This window comes from Hyalella azteca, unplaced genomic scaffold (genome assembly GCF_000764305.2).
Source record: "Hyalella azteca isolate HAZT.00-mixed unplaced genomic scaffold, Hazt_2.0.2 contig14379, whole genome shotgun sequence".
Taxonomy (NCBI): Eukaryota; Metazoa; Arthropoda; class Malacostraca; order Amphipoda; family Hyalellidae; genus Hyalella; species Hyalella azteca.
The window spans coordinates 60452-79959 of record NW_025944268.1 but is presented as its reverse complement, the minus strand read 5'-3'; the positions used below and the strand labels follow the sequence as shown (position 1 = coordinate 79959).

General features: G+C 38.9%; 1 protein-coding gene across 1 annotated transcript; it reads right to left on the bottom strand.

Moving 5' to 3' along the window:
* Positions 1-6: 6 nt before the first annotated feature.
* LOC108673835 (carboxypeptidase E-like) lies at positions 7-11262 on the bottom strand. The gene is made up of 10 exons (XM_018161716.1): positions 11006-11262; positions 9897-10074; positions 5663-5859; positions 5206-5361; positions 4217-4380; positions 3098-3234; positions 2543-2682; positions 1596-1737; positions 880-1055; positions 7-226 (listed from the first exon to the last, which is right to left on the bottom strand). Exons 1-10 carry the CDS (start codon positions 11090-11092, stop codon positions 146-148), a joined length of 1458 nt encoding a protein of 485 aa, XP_018017205.1. The 5' UTR covers positions 11093-11262; the 3' UTR covers positions 7-145.
* Positions 11263-19508: the final 8246 nt, after the last annotated feature.

Here is a 19508-nt window from a genome sequence, read left to right as displayed (position 1 = left end):
CCATCAGCAGGACACCACCATCAGCAGGACACCGCCATCAGCAGGACACCGCCATCAGCAGGACACCGCCATCAGCAGGACACCACCATCAGCAGGACACCGCCACCAGCAGGACACCGCCATCAGCAGGATGCGGGTTGCCCCCTCACTCCCTCCTCAGGCGATCCAAGATGGCGGCCTCGAGCGCGTCCTTGTATTCGTCGTCGTACGCGACGTCCTGCTGCAGCTGTGCCGACACAGAAATTGCGATAAATTTCGTGATTTGCAAAAAATTGCGAGATAAATTTTTATTGTGTCATTAATAGGACAAATGAACTGCACTCAGAACAATAAATTGGTCACATTATCCAAAGAAGTGACACTTTCTTTACATATTTCTTACGGAAATATACATAATTACATACCAGAATTCCCATACAATATATGTCAATACAAATACATATCATATCTTAGTGATGTCAGGATATTTTCAAAAGTGACGTTAGATTGAAATAGCTACTAGACTAGAGTCCATAAGTCCACATTCCATAGAACTAACACATTCTTGTATATAACATTATATTATATTATATTATATATAACATTAACACATTCTTGCATCGGCTGCTCAAACGAGTCTGCATTTGGCAAAAGCTATGTTCCCTCACACAACTCACGGTCTCGAGCATGTCTCCCTCACACAACTCACGGTCTCGAGCATGTCCCCTCACACAACTCACGGTCTCGAGCATGTTCCTCTCACACAACTCACGGTCTCGAGCATGTCTCCCTCACACAACTCACGGTCTCGAGCATGTCTCCCTCACACAACTCACGGTCTCGAGCATGTCTCCCTCACACAACTCACGGGCTCGAGCATGTCTCCCTCACACAACTCACGGTCTCGAGCATGTCCTCGGTGACAGGGATGAGGGCAAAGTCACATCGCAGAGCGGCGCCGGCATGCCGAGGGTTGGCGACAGTCACGACGTGGGTGAGGGGAAGGTAGCCCTCGGCAGACGCGGTCACCTCATACGTGCCGGGCGTCAGCAGTCGCCAGTAGTCGCCCGCCGCCGCTGCACAAATAATGTAGCTTTCTTTTAAACGTTTTTTCAGTTATTAATTAACTGTAATTAATTATCTGTAATTGACTGTAATTAATTATCTGTAATTGACTGCAAATAATTAACTGTAACTTTTTAGTTATTACAGTTAATTTTTAAACTGTTATAATTTTTTGCCGTTTCAAAGGTTAGTAAATGAAAGTTTATTAAGAAATGATAAATTTTGTATATTTTCGTTACGAGGAAGAATAGGAAAAGGGTTCGTTATTATTATCAAGTAGGTAATAAAGCTGTCAGCCTGCAACTAGTTCTTCGTCAGCGGTGGCACCTGCAGCTGCCACGCTCATGTCGCCAGTTGCACCCTAACATTCTGGTAGTAAAATTAAGCGGTTTCTGTCACCATTCAGGCATGCATAGAACTCGTCATATTCAGTAGTATTATCACCAAATTATAGATCACACTTCACACACGTTCGTATTTGTTGTATTGATGAGAGAATACCCCTGATGATTAGAGTCAATGTGATGTTATGATAGTCGAGATTCTCGTACCGGTGGTGACGTCATGCAGAATGGCTTCGTTGCGGAAGTGCGTGGCGTTGACTTTGGTGATGTTGCGGACGGAAATTACGGCCTGTGGCAGCCCGAGTCCTGTGAGACCATCACGCACTAAGCCCGACACTCCGGTATGAACCTGAAGAAAAGATTCAATATTTTGATGAATAGGAGAAATGTCACGACATTTAAATGACAAATATTTGTATTCTGATGGAATATCTCATAATTCGGGGAAAATATCACAAAATTCAGGTGAAATATCATGAAATTCTATAGGAATATCTAGGCAGCTCAAGGAAGGTTGCAGTCGTGTTTCCATTGCTCACGACAAGCGAGGTGTACCTGATATAATCGGCAAGATATAAACATACTTTTGATGGAATGATTAAAGTGATTTATAATGAATTAAACACTTGTTTACAGCCTCCATATTAAGGTCATCCGAGGTGCATGGTTTTTAATATTTTATCTGCGCAGAGACATATCATTTCAGAAGTGCAAGTTGCATCTCATCTGGATTAGGTGATTAAACGAAAACTCTCACAAACGCAGTTGGCTCTTCGCCAAACTCGAGAAATGTGCTAATTTTACACCAGCGCAGGGGCTGTAATAGTTTCATGTTCGATAATTGAATCGTTTTTCATTCAATTATTTAACTTAAAACTGTAACAAATGGTATTGGGTCTCACCTAAATTCGAGAAACATGTTAATTTTACGCCGGCATGACGACTATAATAATTTCAGGTGTATGTGGGTTCACTCGTTCCTGAATTACTAAACTGCCACATGACCTCGTACAGACTGCCTCACCTGCCACATGACCTCGTACAGACAGCCTCACCTGCCACATGAACTCGTACAGAGACTGCCTCACCTGCCACATGACCTCGTACAGAGACTGCCTCACCTGCCACATGAGCTCGTACAGAGACTGCCTCACCTGCCACATGAACTCGTACAGAGACTTCTTGTTCTCGCGCCAGAGCTCTGCCAGACGGTCCTGGCTGGGGTATTTATCACAGCCGAGCTCCAGGGTGATCTCCATGGCGTTAGACGCCAGGTAGTTGAAGTCTTGCATTCCTGCAACATTGTTTACATTATCAAATATAAATTAAATGCAGGCACAATTGAGCCAAATTCATTGTAGAACGACATGAATACATTTCGTCGAATTTTCAAATTTGCTAAGCTGTTTAAATATATCGTCATATGCATTGAGCCGAAAATTACAAAGTAAGAAACTCATTTAATTTCATCGACCATATGCGAAAAGGCACGAGGTGTCAAGACAAGAAAACATTCGTCCCAGACCATTCAGAATATTTGATTATAAATATACAGTTTTCACCATTCTATTGCCAATTAATCCTGAAAAAACCATAACCCAGATTGAAAAGATTATCAACAATGCAATCTTACGTGAAAAAACGCAATTTTTATGAAATGAATTAAAATAATATGAAGACGAGTGTGAAGAATGGCGTGGGGTGCTCACCCCCCTTGACGCTGTACCACGCGGCGCCGTTGGTGACGCCGCCATCGTCCCCGAACGTCATGTCCCCCCTGACGCAGGGCCTGCGGTGGGGGTCGTGCATACGGGGATGGTTGTCTGCGTACGAGTGCGCCAACATCCTGAACATTAACTATGTTGTAGTGCGCCAGGCTTTAGTATTAGACGAATAAAAGAATGTTAGTAATACTAGTGAATGTTGGCAAGTAATAGCGCCAACATCCTGAACATAAAGTATATTGTAGTGCGCCAGGCTTCAGTATTAGACGAATAAAAGGATGTTGATTATACTATAGTGAATCTTGGCAAGTAATTGCGCTTATATCATAAACAGCCATCATTTTAGTGCATCATGTAAAAGATTTATAACCATTTTCATAAAAGACTAATTACTTGGAAAAATAGTTAGTGGGAGGATATGTATAGATGCAAATGAGCTGATGAACTTCTAGACATGCTCGCAAACTGCCATCTCAGCAAGATGATCACACAAATGTAAAAAATAAAAGCCAATCGCATTTAAAGTTTCAAATTCGACATGCTGATTGGAGGCCTCGAACCTTTATTCGCAATTCTTGTAGCTACAACGATCAAAGCGGCTCTTCCTAGGATAGGCTATGAATTTGTTACTCTAAATTCAAGTAACTAACGACCGAAAACTTCAAGACCAGGCCAGGTTACGCGAACACGAAGTTCGTTCTAGGCAGCGCCTACGTTTCCCTGTCATCGACGTTTGTCACGCACCGCCCACCAACGATAACAAAATGAACTTAGCTTCCCAAGGTATGAACTCATCAATAGCTTCTTTCATCTGCTCCACAGGGGCTTCCTATGGCTCAGCTAGAAAATAACGAGTTTGTAGGTCCAGAAGCCAATCACTGACGTCTTTCCAGGCAAAACCCACTAATCACACAAGAAAAATCGGCAACTACGTGTACATAAGGCGTTACGTATATTTTGGCTGCAGGCCGCTACGTGTACTTAGGCCGCTACGTGTACGTAGGCCGCTAGGTGTACTTAGGCCGCTTTGTATACATAAGCGAATTTAGAACGAATGGTGATACTAATTCAACAATGATTCCTGCTGGGGCGCTAGCACCAAACCTGAAGGTGGCGTCGTCAGGCGAGGCGGTGTACTCCTGAGGAGCACCAGACCGCGAGGCATCGTATGGGTAGTTAGCCACCAGGTCCCCGCCGTGCAGGTTAGCCGACAGCACGAATGGGATCGTCAGGATCCAGTTCATTACAGCCATCGTCTCAGGCTCAGGCTGAATCCAAACCATAATTAACATAAACAATGTAATAATAACACTATTATCAGGCTTAATTACATTAAGAATTAATTTTAAAATTTCATACATTTCTAGACAAGTTTTCAACAAATTGGAATTGGTAATTATGGAGGGTGGAAACTAGAGTGAGGTTAGATAATGTTGCTGTGACGCCAAATAAAATCAACTATTTTGGACCGCAATTTTATCGCTCGTTTCAGAATTTGAGGGATAATTTTAATTTCAAGTTCTTAATAAAATATGCACCATTCAAATCAAGTCAAGTCAAAAACCAAATTTAAGTTTTCAATCTAACTCTCTTCGCTGTTTCGCAATGTCTTGCGTTTTCACCGCTAAGAAAATGTCCGCTCCAGGTAATATCCTGGCTTAATAATTCAAGCAATTTGGAAATACTGTAATTCCAAATTCACATTTGCGCAACCTCTAATCGTAATTAATAACAATAAAGCTCGTGTATTCTAATTAAATTAAAACCTCTTGAAACACAAACTATGTGTTTCACCCGTCTAGCGTGAATTTCGAATTGTCTGGCGTGAGATTCGTTAGGTACTCTCGCCAAACGCAAAAGAACTTTAATAAAAAATTTTCAGATTAAAGAGAAATTCTCAAGATAAAGTGATATGTTTGAGCTTCACTCAAGCAGGTCGAGGCAACTGAGCTGCTTCAAATATATATGTTTGAGCTTCACTCAAACAGGTCGAGGCAACTGAGCTGCTTCAAATAATAGCCATTAAAATGCCATAAGATTTATAAAATAATGACAATGAAGCCATAAGATTAAGTTGTATATAAGCCGCATACATGGAGGTCGAGGCGGCGGAGATGGTCGAGCAGGTGGTTGTTGTGCGGCAGATGGCGCGCCTCGTTGCCGTACATGACGCGGTCCAGGTCAGGGAAGTCGCGGTTCAGGTCCACGCTGTGGTTGTTGCTGCGCCCGATGAGGTAGTCAGACCCGCCCTGACACACCAACAAATGTCAACTTAACTGTCATATGTTAGCTTGATCAACGATGTAATAAACTCTGGTATTATAACTCCATCGTAAACATCCATGAGTTTATATGGCCACTTGATCGAAAATTCTATTACTTTCATATGGAAACTTGATTAAAAAATTAATGAACAGTGATAAGGGAAGTTGATCAAAAAATTAAATTAACTGCGATACGTTGGTAACCTAACCACCAGCACACTTACCGCCTGCGTGGCAGTCTGCCAGCCATCAAGACTGCTGTCAACCTAACCACCCTCACACTTACCGCCTGCGTGGCAGTCTGCCAGCCATCAGGGTTCATGGATGGCAGGATGTGGATGCGTGTGGAGTTGATGAGACGTTGCACCTCCTCGTCCTGCGCACGCCACTTGGAGCACATGTCGTCGGCCAGCGCCAGCAGCAGCTCCCGACCCACAACTTCGTTGCCGTGCATGTTTGCTACGTACTTCATCTCAGGCTCAACTGCTCAACAAATATTTCAGACTCATACATTTATACTTAATGTTTCATTATGCATACTTTCGTTAACTATTGAAACCAATCAATTATTCGTTAATGTGCGATTTCTCTTAACATATGATATCGCTTGTAGCTTTTGGCAGCAGGCTAGATTTACGTTTCATCCAACGCTTTTAATTTTATAGAAGGCTAAATTGATCAAAAATATTGTTTCTCTTGCAATCATTGCAGGGCCAATAATAAACTCTATTCTTTTTCATGGAAAAGGAAGTGGTCAAGGTTAAACTGAATGGCCGTGGATTAATACGGCGTATCTTGGCTAGGTACCCTACAGGCTCGACTGTTCAACCATTACATCTGATCATCAAAAAACCACTTACTTTTGGTGATTATTTAACGTGTAAAAAGCGATGAATTTTAAAAAACTCGACGTTTCAATCTTGACGTCGCATATAGCTGCCGAAATCGCGTGCTGAGGATAAGCAACCTATATCGCCCCATGTATATATGAGTAATATGACTTATGGAGGCAAAGGAATAATGATTACAAATGTTGTTACTAAGCCCTTTAATAATTACAATTTTTAGGCTGATCACAAAAAATTTTATTCAAAAAGAGATTCCGTGAAATCTGAAGAATGTTACCTTCGTCCGAAAAAAAATTGTTTTAGTAAAGCAAAACTACAGGACCTCCTGCTTATACATGACTTTATTTAAATCTCCAGTACGCATGAAATTGCAGTAAAAATATTTCAAAAAATTATCTATCTTTTCAAGTCAATACATGAACCCAAAATGCAACGATACGCTGATCTGCCTTTCCTCGTATTGGTGTGGGGACCAAATAACACATATTTATACACATTGATCGTTACCCAACAGACATTTGACGTTGACTCAACGATGAAATAAAACTTGCTTGCTTGAATTCGCTTTCATTTGATTAAAATTATAACGCATCGTCATTTGTCTGGTGAGATATTGTCTATTTTGTATAGCCAATGCATCTGGCTAGTTGTTTACTCGAAGAGAGCCACTGTGAAATATTCTGAGGATTATATTTTAATACGAGCCGGTCATCGGAAAATGATCTAGTTTCAAAAATATTTTTTCACCCCATAACCCCCGGGTCAACAGGCAAACAATAACTGAATTCAAAAGAGCAATCCGCGCTTGAGGCTCGCCAGGAATAATATATTGACTTACGGCCTTTGGAAGAAATTAGGAGAACTACGTCACCAGACGCACGTCTTGCGTACCTACCTGTTACGCTGTCGCGTCCACAGATATGACAGCCGTTAATGACGTAGTAGGTACGTACATACCGGTATATGACGCCGCTAAGTTCGAAGACGCTATTTTCCTTCACCTATAACACCGCGATAACGTCGGGAAATAACCTATTTCTGTCAAGGCAGTGTTATAGATATACGTGAACTTATACTTTCACTTATATACCTCAATAACTAGATGCCCTAGCCGCACCAGTGAGCCATCATGCTAGCCCATGACCACTGTCGAAACCATCGCAGTTGCCTGATGCACGTTCGCTGAAATTATTTCGTCGTCTTCATTCTCAACTAATCACTGCATTCGACCAACAATGGCAATATGGTCTTTGTGTTGTGGAGATATTAGCTCCTACACACGCGCTGCCTCTCATATTACTTTCTGCGGTACCACAATAGCTGCTTTCCACACCGTTAATCCTGAGCCGCTCTGGTCTCTGCCGCCACTACCTAATTTCACGTATAAATGCCACAAACCGCCCTTTCTATACAGGCGCTGAATCCCATAAAAATCTTCGATTCCCACAAAAATAAAATGCTATATTTATGGAGTAAATAATTTTCAATAAATATACAATCATAATAATTTTAGTTTTGGCGGCACACAAAGTATTTTGACTCTAGTAACCTAATTACTGGCCGTCTGCGAGTAAGGTCTGTAATAAGACGTTCAGCCAAATAATGAATGCTGATTCGTCCCGTTACTGCACTATTATTGTATTTATTTAAAGCCATGAATCATTCTATAGTTTCAAAAGTAAAAAAAAGTATATCAACTAAACCACGAAGCCATGGCCTCCACAGCTATCGTCAAACGCATTCAATTAAATTCATTCAGCAAAACATTACGAGGTTGAGTTTCCCTGTTCTGTAACGCTGGTCTATGTACTTGTATTTATGTCTATTCTGCATTCCTCATTAGTTTGCCTAATCTTTGTGCCTGCATGTTCTGTACACCTATGTTGTGTGCCTGCATGTTCTGTACACCTATGTTGTGTGCCTGCATGTTCTGTACACCTATGTTGTGTGCTAGCCAAATAATGAATGCTGATTCGTCCCGTTACTGCACTATTATTGTATTTATTTAAAGCCATGAATCATTCTATAGTTTCAAAAGTAAAAAAAAGTATATCAACTAAACCACGAAGCCATGGCCTCCACTGCTATCGTCAAACGCATTCAATTAAATTCATTCAGCAAAACATTACGAGGTTGAGTTTCCCTGTTCTGTAACGCTGGTCTATGTACTTGTATTTATGTCTATTCTGCATTCCTCATTAGTTTGCCTAATCTTTGTGCCTGCATGTTCTGTACACCTATGTTGTGTGCCTGCATGTTCTGTACACCTATGTTGTGTGCCTGCATGTTCTGTACACCTATGTTGTGTGCCTGCATGTTCTGTACACCTATGTTGTGTTCCTGCATGTTCTGTACACCTATGTTGTGTTCCTGCATGTTCTGTTTGCCTATAGTTTGCCTGTTGTCCAGAGGAGCCAGGCAGCGGCAGGCAACGTGACCGTAAGTTGAATTACAGAGGCTCAAAATCCGATTTGCCGGCAAGCGCAGCCTCGAATCTAATTGTTGAAGTCATCACTCGAGTGCGAAATAGCTGTTCTCCACAAAGTAGCTTTTCTTAAAATGATGATTGTATATATTATACAAAATTATATCTATATTACACCAACAGCCCTCATCTCGCTCAAGCAATCAAATAAAAATAGCACAGCATTTTTAAACAGATTTTAGCTGTTGTAAACATAATTGCAGCGTTGTTATGAACATTACGTAGGCAGCATAGAGGTAAGAAATATCTGCTTTTGCAATATTTATAAAGTGAGCTAGCAAAGGCGCTAGGCAGCCCTCACAGAGCGTTAATTTTTTTAATAGTTCTCAGGCTTCAAAAAAAACAAAATGAATGAGTTTCATTCCAATTATTGAGTGTGAAAACAAGTGAACAGATTTAACTTATTCGGTGGTTAGATCTGATCGGATAAATTGCAGATCGGTTTTTAGATTAGATCGGTTAGATTGCAGGGGTTAGCGAATAAAATCCAGACCAGATTGACCATTCAATTTTAGTTTTTTTATCCTTGCTTCAATGTTGAAGCAAAACACATTCTGTCTCGAGAAGCTTTTGAAAGACTCGTGAGGAGAACCTTGAGCAAGTGCATCAGGTTATCGTTTATGCACCAAGGCCAGCTTATTTACACATCATTGTAATCGAGCCTGCCATGAATAATTTAATTATCGTCTGGCTGGCTACCTAATTATTTATTTTAAAGACCCAATGCCATATTTCACCGAACTTAATAGAAATCGCTCGGCTCGCTCATGTTTATCGCTTCATGTTGTGATGATGCACGATAGTGTAGCTAAAATAATGATAATTATTATCGAAGCGTGCCAGACGCTCGTGTTTTTACCTTAACAGGATCATGTGAGTGTTATTAGCTATGTAAATTGCAGCACATAAAACATGATTAAAAACAGATCAAAGGATCAAAACATGGTATGGGTACTGAATGCATATTGTTAGGCGTCAGCTACAGAAATATAAACAAATCAACAATACGTCAGCAATCAACAATACAAATTGGTAATCAAGTTGATATAAATACCAGCTGATCTTAATAAACCAACTGACATCAGGCTTTAAGACTCACGTATCTCATGGGTGCCTGGTTGGTCAGAGAGCTCCAGCACCCAGAGAGGGCAGCCCCCCACTCCACCCTAGCACCCCCCATGACTCACGTATCTCATGGGTGCCTGGGTGGTCAGAGAGCTCCAGCACCCAGAGAGGGAAGCCTCTGACAGAGCGCTCGTCAAGGGCGTAGACGTGAGCGATGTCAGGGCAGCGCTGCTCGACCGCCTTCAGCTCGAGCTGCAGTTCCATGTTGTTGTGGTGGCGCAGCTCGAACGCTGATTCCGACTGTGGGTCGGAAGTTTACGGTAGTAGATCAGTAAATATGTCAGTTGATCCGTAGAAATAGGCCACTTTATCAGTAGAAATGGTCAAACCATCGCATCAAAAGAAATAGATTACTAGAAATTTTTCAATACATTAGTAAGCAATGCGTCAGTAGATCAGCAGAATCGCTCAGTAGATATGTAGAAATGAATCAGAAGAGCAGTATAATGGTACAGCCACAAGAAATAGATCAGAAGTTGAGTGAGAAATAGATCCGAAGTTGAGTGTAAATAGGTTGATGGATCATAATACATGTTGATTAGTAAATCAGTAAATATTATATCGATATTAAAATATCTGGTAAATCATAATGAAGACACCATTAGCACAGCGGTATGAGATGAGGCACTCAACTAGGCTACTTGCAACGTATGTCGTACAGTTCTGAAAATTTGTACTTAAAAACTTAATAAAAAGCTATCTGATCATGGGGTCTCAATATCCGTAGACTGATTGTTACCAGACGCAAGTTAGGTACTTGAATATTGGGAGCAATCTCCTAAGTTTTATTTCACTACGTCAACAAAATTTTTTTAAGGAAAATTTTGTTATTTACTTTTTCCAGTTGAATTTGCCGGGAAGATTGTTTGCTATTGACAGTTGTTGTTGTATGTTCATTGTTCCTTCTCTAAAATATAACATAATTGGTCTTGAATGGCTAACATGCGTTATTTTTTATTTCTACTAATTTTACAAGCCTAGACTCTACTAAGTAGAGACTCTAGCCTGTCTAGGCTTGACTCACGCAAAAATTTCACGCTTACAAGCAAACCAAAATTTGCTTGAAAAGTAATAGAATTTCAATATAAGATATTTCAGAGACTAAAATAAATTCACCAGTAAATACCAGATAATGTATAAATAGACATTACAGTCGAGCGAAAGTCTTTACCTTCTTTACAGCGGCTCCATATGCTTGCGGTACAACCACAAACGCCCACGCAAACATCAAACTCCACATCCTCTTATCTAGTGTCATCGATTTTGTGTAAAACAATTCCAGAGCAGGATTGACGACAAGAGAATGTTCGGAATATTGCTCAGGGTTTTCAACAGACAGGTTGCATCAATGCTCCGAGTTTTTCCTTCCTTTGTTTGGTGATATGCAAGTTCGACGGAGGAGAGCAATGAGCGCACGACACTTGACGGTGTCTGTAGCCGCACTGTGTTCCAGGACGATTTGGATTTTGGGGGCCTGCAGATGAATGAGGCGCCGACGCATGCGCGGAACTGCCACCTTGCAATGATAGATAATTTACCAACTGCATTTGCACTTAGCAGCAATTCGTTCTACCACGTACGACGTACCTACTGTATGCAATTTAATGACTAAAACAAATATAGTTGATATAAGGCGAGGCCATGAAAGAGTACTGTTACTACTTACCAATATATCTGGCTTTTTGCATTTTGTAAATGTGATCTATTTCACTACCATGTCGACAACAAATGACGTTGCACAAAAATGCTGTTCACTTTAAAACAATTATACAATGCAACATATACAGCGGTAGTAAGGTTTATCTGGATTTGAAAACAAAAGTCAGAAGCCACGTTTCTGGAAAAAGATTAATGGCTGGGAATGCATTTTTCCGAACAGAGTTGAGGCGTTGCAAGAACGGTGTTGCGCAGAGCAGATGTTAGACAAAGATGGCGCTGCTAATATCTTAACCTCGACAGAGCTGTCAACAGCTGCTGCTGCTGCTACAGTTACCATATATCTGTTTATTATGTTCTAGCTGCAAGACTTGCAGCCACGCAGGCAGCAGCTGGAAACGAAACAACTGCAGCGTAAAGAAACTGAACACAGATCGCATTTTAAGAACGGTGTTGCGCAGAGCAGATGTTAGACAAAGAAGGCGCTGCTAATATCTTAACCTCGACAGAGCTGTCAACAGCTGCTGCAACAAACATTTCCCATTTGCCTGCTTATTAAGTTCGAGCTGTAAGACTTGCAGCCGCGCAGGCAGCTGGAAACAAAAGAACTGCAGCGTAAACTGACTGAACACAGATCGCATTTATAGATTTATAGAATACAAAAGATTTGCGAAATGAGCGCTGGTAAAATTAACCGCATCAACGTGCGTCTATTTCTGTTCATATGACGTCACTAAAACTCCATCACAGTCTCACGTTAACCTCCCACTCCGCAAAACCAAGCACCACCACCACCACCGGAACCACCCTCCCACCACCACCTACACCAGCAGCACCATCGCCACCTGAAGCAGCACTACCATTGACGCCAACCCTGTAGCACATGAACCTGTTGCTTCTTCTTTGTCGATGGGTTTTCTTAAAAATTGCGCTATGACTTTCTTTCATTACCTCTCTTTATATTTCTGCGTATCATCTTCAATTTGGTAGCAGATGTTATGTTCCAACCTGAGTCCGTAGGCAAGCTCGTTCCCAGTTTAATCCAAGAGAAGAAACCAAGAAAAGAAAATCTTCGACTCATCAATGATACTTACTATCCCATTTTTCAATTGCATGTTCCTTGAAGGAATTTAATCGCATTTCTTTTGCCTTACTATGATGATTTATCTAATGAATGAATGGAATTTAGATTATCTCGTTGATCTTGAATTTCCTTTCTTGTTCAGTATCATTTGGGGTAAAAAAATTTTCTTCGAATTTAATTCGTAGAAAACTATATTTTGGGTATACCATACTATAAACAGACTCTGTCCCTTGCATTTTTTCTAACTGCAAAGAAAGCAAAGCAGAAACGAGAAAGCTTTTTATTACAATTTCTGCTATCAGAAAGATTTTCTATAAGAAAAAATATGCTATTTTTCCAATGATATACTGAAATTCGTATTTTTCTGGTATCTAACTATCTATGCTTCCCACAGAACTTCTTTACCCTAAATGTTGACGACATTAGAGTAGCCCTTGAAAATCACCTCCAATTTTCAAACAAATTTGCGATTTTTCAGGGCAATTTGTTCAGTGTTTTTCAAATCATTGTTTTAAGGCAATGAACCTTTTCAATTACAGGTAATTAATAAAAAAATCGGGTACTATTTCAGCCTTTATACTCATATACCGGTATGTAATTTGGAACTAATGAAGAAGCAGATGCGCTCTAGGTCTTTTAGGAAACGTTCTGTAAGAATAAACTTACTCAAGGAGCTACACTTCATCCTATAAAGCCGTATTTACAAATCTTTCACCAGTCACACAAATAAACAAACGGACATAATTTCCAGGCGAAATCTATTCAATGTATTTAAGATGCATGGTTCTAGCTAAGCTGATTATTCTGCATGTATTGAATTCCGTATTCATTATTTCATGAATGCAATCGTAGTGAAACGATGAATGCATTTGATAGATTGTACCTGTGCTCATTAATTTATGAACTATGAAAATACTTTAGAATAAATGGTACTTGGAAGCGTGCGGCCTTTGGACGCCATGGCGATGCCTCTGTGATTAGCGGGGCGAGTCTCGTTAATGACCATCTATCAATTCTTTATACATCAATCAATTCTTTATACATACATTTTGTGATAATTTTTTCGGTGATTAGTATTGATTAGTCCGCTTCTCTAGAACCTCGATACATTTTGGATGCCTTCATTCTTATCATTTTTGAAATTATTCTGTGACCCCTACGAGCGTCAGGAAAATTACGCACAAAGAATTTACAGTAAACAATCAGTAATTTAGTTGGCTTGCATTGATCATGCAGTTACTGCCTAGAATAAGCTCTTGATATGCCTGCATTAAAGCATTAAAGTGTTTCAATTAACGCTCTGTTCGTTGATTCAGAAGGCCATCTCGACACCTCGCTGCTGAAACGAATTTTTTTCTCAGCTAAATACATTTCCGTTTCTGCCTCAAATCTCTGGCATCCCTTTACCTTATTCAATAGCAAACCATATTTTTCATTGAACAACAAGAGGGTGCAGTTTTAATTTTTTAAGTATTTGAATTAATTTTTAATTTTAGTTGCAGCAACTTCGTCCGTAGCATCATTTCTCCTCATTCCAGATATTTTAAATTAGCGAATACAATTGATGATTATACTCACAAATTAATTCTGTTTCCAATAGTTTTGTTTAAAAATTTAAAGGTATAATAAAGAACTGAGTGCTCAAAAGACACTACATTCGTACTGAAAGAGTTGTGAGAATTGTTCTCTGGAGCTCGAGGTTCGGTGGCTGTGACGCCTCAGCTAGACCTGCAACCTGTGAGTGTTATTAACAAACTTTTCTTCACAATAAAACTTGCTAATTTATTAAAGATAATGATAAATTGATCTAGTATTATGCCTGAACAGAATTTTTTTCTTAGTTGATTTATACTAAAGTTTGTCAAGCATATGAATAATTATAAATATTGGGTGTGGTATTTAATAAATAGACTCAATGATTTCAACTATAAAATGTACATGAGAGATAGAAATCATTTGTTAAGCTGAATTAATTTTGCTTCGAATTTTTAACCTACTAATAAATAATTTATTATTTTTTAAGAAATGCATGCAAATGCCTGATAGAAGTTATTGATAATAATCAGTTCCGTATTCTCGTTGTAATTTTACCCTCGTAAGAGTTGCAGAAATAAAAAATTTGCAGCCAAAATTTCCATATTTTTTGAGCACCCCAAAGACGCGGCGAATTATGGTGCATCTCACTGATTTCTATTATTTTTGATATAAAACAGTATCACAAATCGCTCCTTATCAATAATTTTTCATAAATAAAAATAATTAAAACAATTGTAATAATTAAAATAAATAATCAAATAACCGTAATTCATGAAGTATTAATTTAACTACGCATATTTAACAAACACTTAATTAATTTATATTACAAATTAGCAATTAAAATAAATAATTATATAACATTAACTCAAACAATAATTTTACTATTTTATTTCCTAGAGTGTAATTTGTTAATGAATGTTATTTTATGACATTTCGAATAAATTTTTATGACTTTTTTTAAACACAGCAAAAAAAATTTTTGTTATAAAAATGCAAACACTCAAGATGCCGTAAAAGTTCCTAAATAATGTTGATCAACAAATTTCTGCAAATTATTTATAATGAAATACAAAATAAAATCTTCAAGATATGTCAACTTTCGAAGTTCGACAACCAACCGACTAGCGAAAGTAATTTATTTATTTATTTGATGAGTTTTAATTTTTATGGTGGATCGAATTATGATAAATCATAATTTGTCATTGTTAACTATAACAATCATGATATTGCGGAGATAATGCTTAGCGTGGTGCTACGACATCTCTACACGAACACCATAACAATTTTAGTTCAAATAATTCATAAGAATTCGCAGAATATGAATTTCTGTAAATTTAATGGACTCCTTGTTTGCATGTATGCATCTCCGAAGTTTGCGATAAATAGTTTTACTGTAGAGGTACGTTTTGGCCAGTACTCCGGACGTCTTTTGTTGAGGTACGTTTTGGCCAGTATCCCGGACGTCTTTTGTAGAGGTACGTTTTGGCCAGTACCCCGGACGTCTTTTGTAGAGGTACGTTTTCTGAGTACACTGGAACGTCTTTTACCTGAGATCGTTTGACTGATTTTGTTAGCTTTCTTACTAAGTCACTTGCGTTCCGTGAACCCAATGCGACCCAGATATCAAGAACTTGCGAATTTCTTTCATAATATTTATAGTGATGATTTAATGTTTATAAAGAAATAATTAAATGGTAAATAAAATTGAATTTCTCCCAAAAAACAGAACTGAAATAAAACTAAAAACGAATTCAATTATAATTTATTTGCTTTGCACCCTCACTAAAAACAATCCCATAAATGAATATTTTAATCAGAGCTTGAAGAAATAGCATGAAGTGCTTCTGATGAGCCTAACTGCATGCCGCTCCGGCTCTCCACTGGCAGTCGAACTTAGCGAGGCCACAACTGTTGTCGCTGGGAGCGTTTACAAAGTTTACAGTTGTGTTTACCAGTTTAAATAAGAAATATGAAGCTGAAACCAAAGAGTTATTTAATTTTCATATGTGTGTCTTAAAATTCGTTGGCTTATTCAATAATTCTGGGTGATTTCGTTACAGATGAACCTTAAGTGAATCGTGGACGACTAATTGTTTATTCAATATATTCACATTAAATTAAATAAATTACTTCGTGTGCCCCAACTTGCCAATTTTGTAGCGAATTTAGTTGTACCTTGACTTAGAATTAATCACTTAATTTATCGTTTCATGTTAATTGTATTATTTGAGTATACGTACAGCAAAGTTCTGCGTATTGACCCAATACTTGCAATTGCCTGTGAGCAGGAGTGGGTGCCCTCATCGTCCAACATGTCGTCTGAGCCAATGGCGGAGCTGGACCTCGCCTACAACTACAGCTCAAAGGATAAGAAATGGGCGCTCTACCACAGCTACCTTGGGTTAGTGGTCTTAACTTAATGACTGTAGAATTAACCTTTAATAAAGTATGCTGCACGCTGTTTTGAATGTTCAGTTAGTGCTTCAAAAATTGCTAAAATTTATATAAATCAAGTGGAAAAAACTAGACATGGAATTTCAGAGTTGCTGGTGGGCCGCATATGGTTAAAGTTTAATTCGATGCCCCAGTGTGGACGTGGGCTGTACCGAGAATGAAGACAGGATCTATTTTCCCCGACGGGATCATAAGGCCTTAAAAAAGTGGACCTTCGTCAGAGCAGAGCGCTGCATTTGTCAAACAATATCCCCTTGTGGGATCGCAGAGAAACATTTTACCAAATCTTGGTACGATTATAAAGTTTCAGTTAAATATATATCAGCATATAAATAATGCTGTCAGGTAAGGGTTAAATCTCTGCCCTCAGATCAATTCCCGCTCTAGGCAGAATAACATAGTATTAGAAGCTCTAGCTTCTTTTGTAATAAACTATGATAAAATATTATAAATATTACCTATAATAATAAATTCACATTCAAGTCCTATAGTGGATTTTTTTCGGAGTTTCAGTATTAACAGAGCAATTACTTATTGGAAAAAGCCACCTTTACCTTTGCAGTGATTTGAAGACGAAATAAANATGGCTACGGTTTAAAATGTTCAATTTGTCCAGTTAAAACCTTCTGAAATTAAAAAAAATATTACGATTAAATTTTTATTAGTTATTTTGAACTATAAAACCAATTGCGAAATTTTCTACATCAGTATTTCGTAGCAAATATTAAAATGATTTCAGCGAGTATAATAAAGATTGCGGCAAATGTTGCATTGATTGCAAAAAATTCTACTTCGATTTTAACGGATATTAGAGTGAATAATGCGATTATTGTAATGATTGCTGCGGATATCATAGCTATTTTCGTGAATATTATACTCATATGAGCAGAATTATAACTTAGATTAATCAATGATTAGATTATACCAACACCAGCAGCACATGAGCGTTCACTTAGGTACGCTCATTTAGGTACGCTCATGCAGTTTACGCACGATCTCGGCGCCATATTCATAACGTGAGAGTGCTGATGGTCTGATTGCATGCAAATATCAGACCAATATCTGGTATTTGCAATCACGGCATGAGCTTCGGCTCAATGTTTTTATTTCTAAATTGCGCAAAAAATTTTCGCGCTTAACAAATATTCGTGCAATTATTCTTGAATAATAAAAGCGTGAGTTGTGTTTCTGTAAAAAAAAAAATCCCTGAGAGTATAAGACTGAGATTTTTACCAATATTAGCATATAATATTCTGCGATAGTGGGCTTGGGAATTGTGAAAGCTTCCGCATTACGGAATAACAGCGCGAGAAGTGATCACGAAATGCACACGCATACGTGCGTGAGGTCGAGAGGTCACTTATGTTGACATGGCGGCACTCAGCATGATGAAGCAATGCTCATAATGATAGAAAATATAACTCAGTATTCACTGCAGTGAGTGACAAAGAGCGCATTTTCTCGTCGAAGAAAACGTGAAGTCACGGACGGACAGACAGACAAACGGACGGGCGGACGGACATGGCGAGCACAATAGCGCCTTTTTTCCATAAATGAGAAAATGCGCTAGAAATAATTCATCTAATGCGTATTCAGAAACACGTGATTTTTTTGAAAATAATACAAGTAGAATTTTAATAAAGATTTTCGTTTTTGAGAGAACATCATTGAATGTTTTATGCTCCTTTACGATGAAATTTTGTCCAGCATGCACCCTTGATGGTCGACATTTGATAATTCTTGAGAGATTCATCGTTCAATATTCATAACATAGACTTTCCCTCGGCAAGCTCACATGCTTGTTATATCGAAACATTAACATGAAATAGTTAGAAAAAACAAATTTTAATAGTAAAATTTCATCATCAATTATCACTGGAATAAAATTGCCATCCTTACGACGCAGAGGTACGTCGCATGGCGAACTTGAAACTATCATCACTTTCTCGCGGCATTGTTGAAAAATTTAACTTAAATTGGCAGGATTGTGAATTAGAAATAACTGAAATTTTCCCAACACTTTTGAAGACTGCATGCATACGGCTCTAATGGATTATAAAAAATATTCACTTATTCTTTTACATTCACTTATGGTGCTCCTGCATTATTCAGCTTTTTAATTCACCCCTACGGGAAAAACTTTAATTGGCTGTAACATCAAAACCTGCCGTTTTTTAGTTTTCCATTAAAAGAGTATTTCTTTCAACTTGCTGGCTGAAGAAGAAAACCATCTGATTTTGCCGGCTATGAGTTGAAGCATTTTCGCCTCTGGCTGATACAAAGTCTAGCTCATTTTCTCGAGTGAATCAAACGACATAAACAAGAATTACATAATGAACCAGGCCAGGCCGTACGACAAGCTCTCTGTGTCTCAGTAATAAGGATTTAATCTCTGCCACTATTCAGCCTCCACGGACCAGCCCGCGTGCACTGGTGAGTACATGAGTACAACCTCCACGGACCAGCCCGCGTGCACTGGTGAGTACATGAGTACAGCCCCCACGGAGCCGTTCTCATGCACTTGTATTCCTAAAAGTCTTATTTCATAAGAAATGAAACTTACAACAAAATAGCGGCACAAGAACGAATGGTGACCCCGAAACAAATAATTTCTTCGTGAACTTTGCCTGCCGGATCTAAATGTGCTTGTAGCACCGAAAGCTAGGTTGTAAAACACATTAGACATAAGACACAGTAATACTAGACACATAAGACACATACTAGTATTTCTTACGTAAGCGATCAGTTTTTGTGGTACCGAGTTCAAACTCTGGACCCGTCTGACGTCAGCAGCATGAATCTCACCAAATGTAGCAGAGTTATCCTGTGTCACCCCTGTTACGTTGTAGCATTCGTGCTGATCTCATTCAGATCAGCATGACAAATTTTAATTCTTGAGATCAGGAAATGGGGCTGGTATGTTCGTAGTATCATTGCTACCAGG

What these genes read in the sequence shown, in the direction of transcription:
- LOC108673835 (XM_018161716.1), bottom strand. Translation starts at nt 11,092, where the DNA reads ATGACACTAGATAAGAGGATGTGGAGTTTGATGTTTGCGTGGGCGTTT. An exon ending in CCTGACGACGCCACCTTCAG is followed by an intron (nt 3,235 to 4,216) that starts GTTTGGTGCTAG and finishes GTTAATGTTCAG; the next exon opens with GATGTTGGCGCACTCGTACG. An exon ending in GTGGTACAGCGTCAAGGGGG is followed by an intron (nt 2,683 to 3,097) that starts GTGAGCACCCCA and finishes ACAATGTTGCAG; the next exon opens with GAATGCAAGACTTCAACTAC.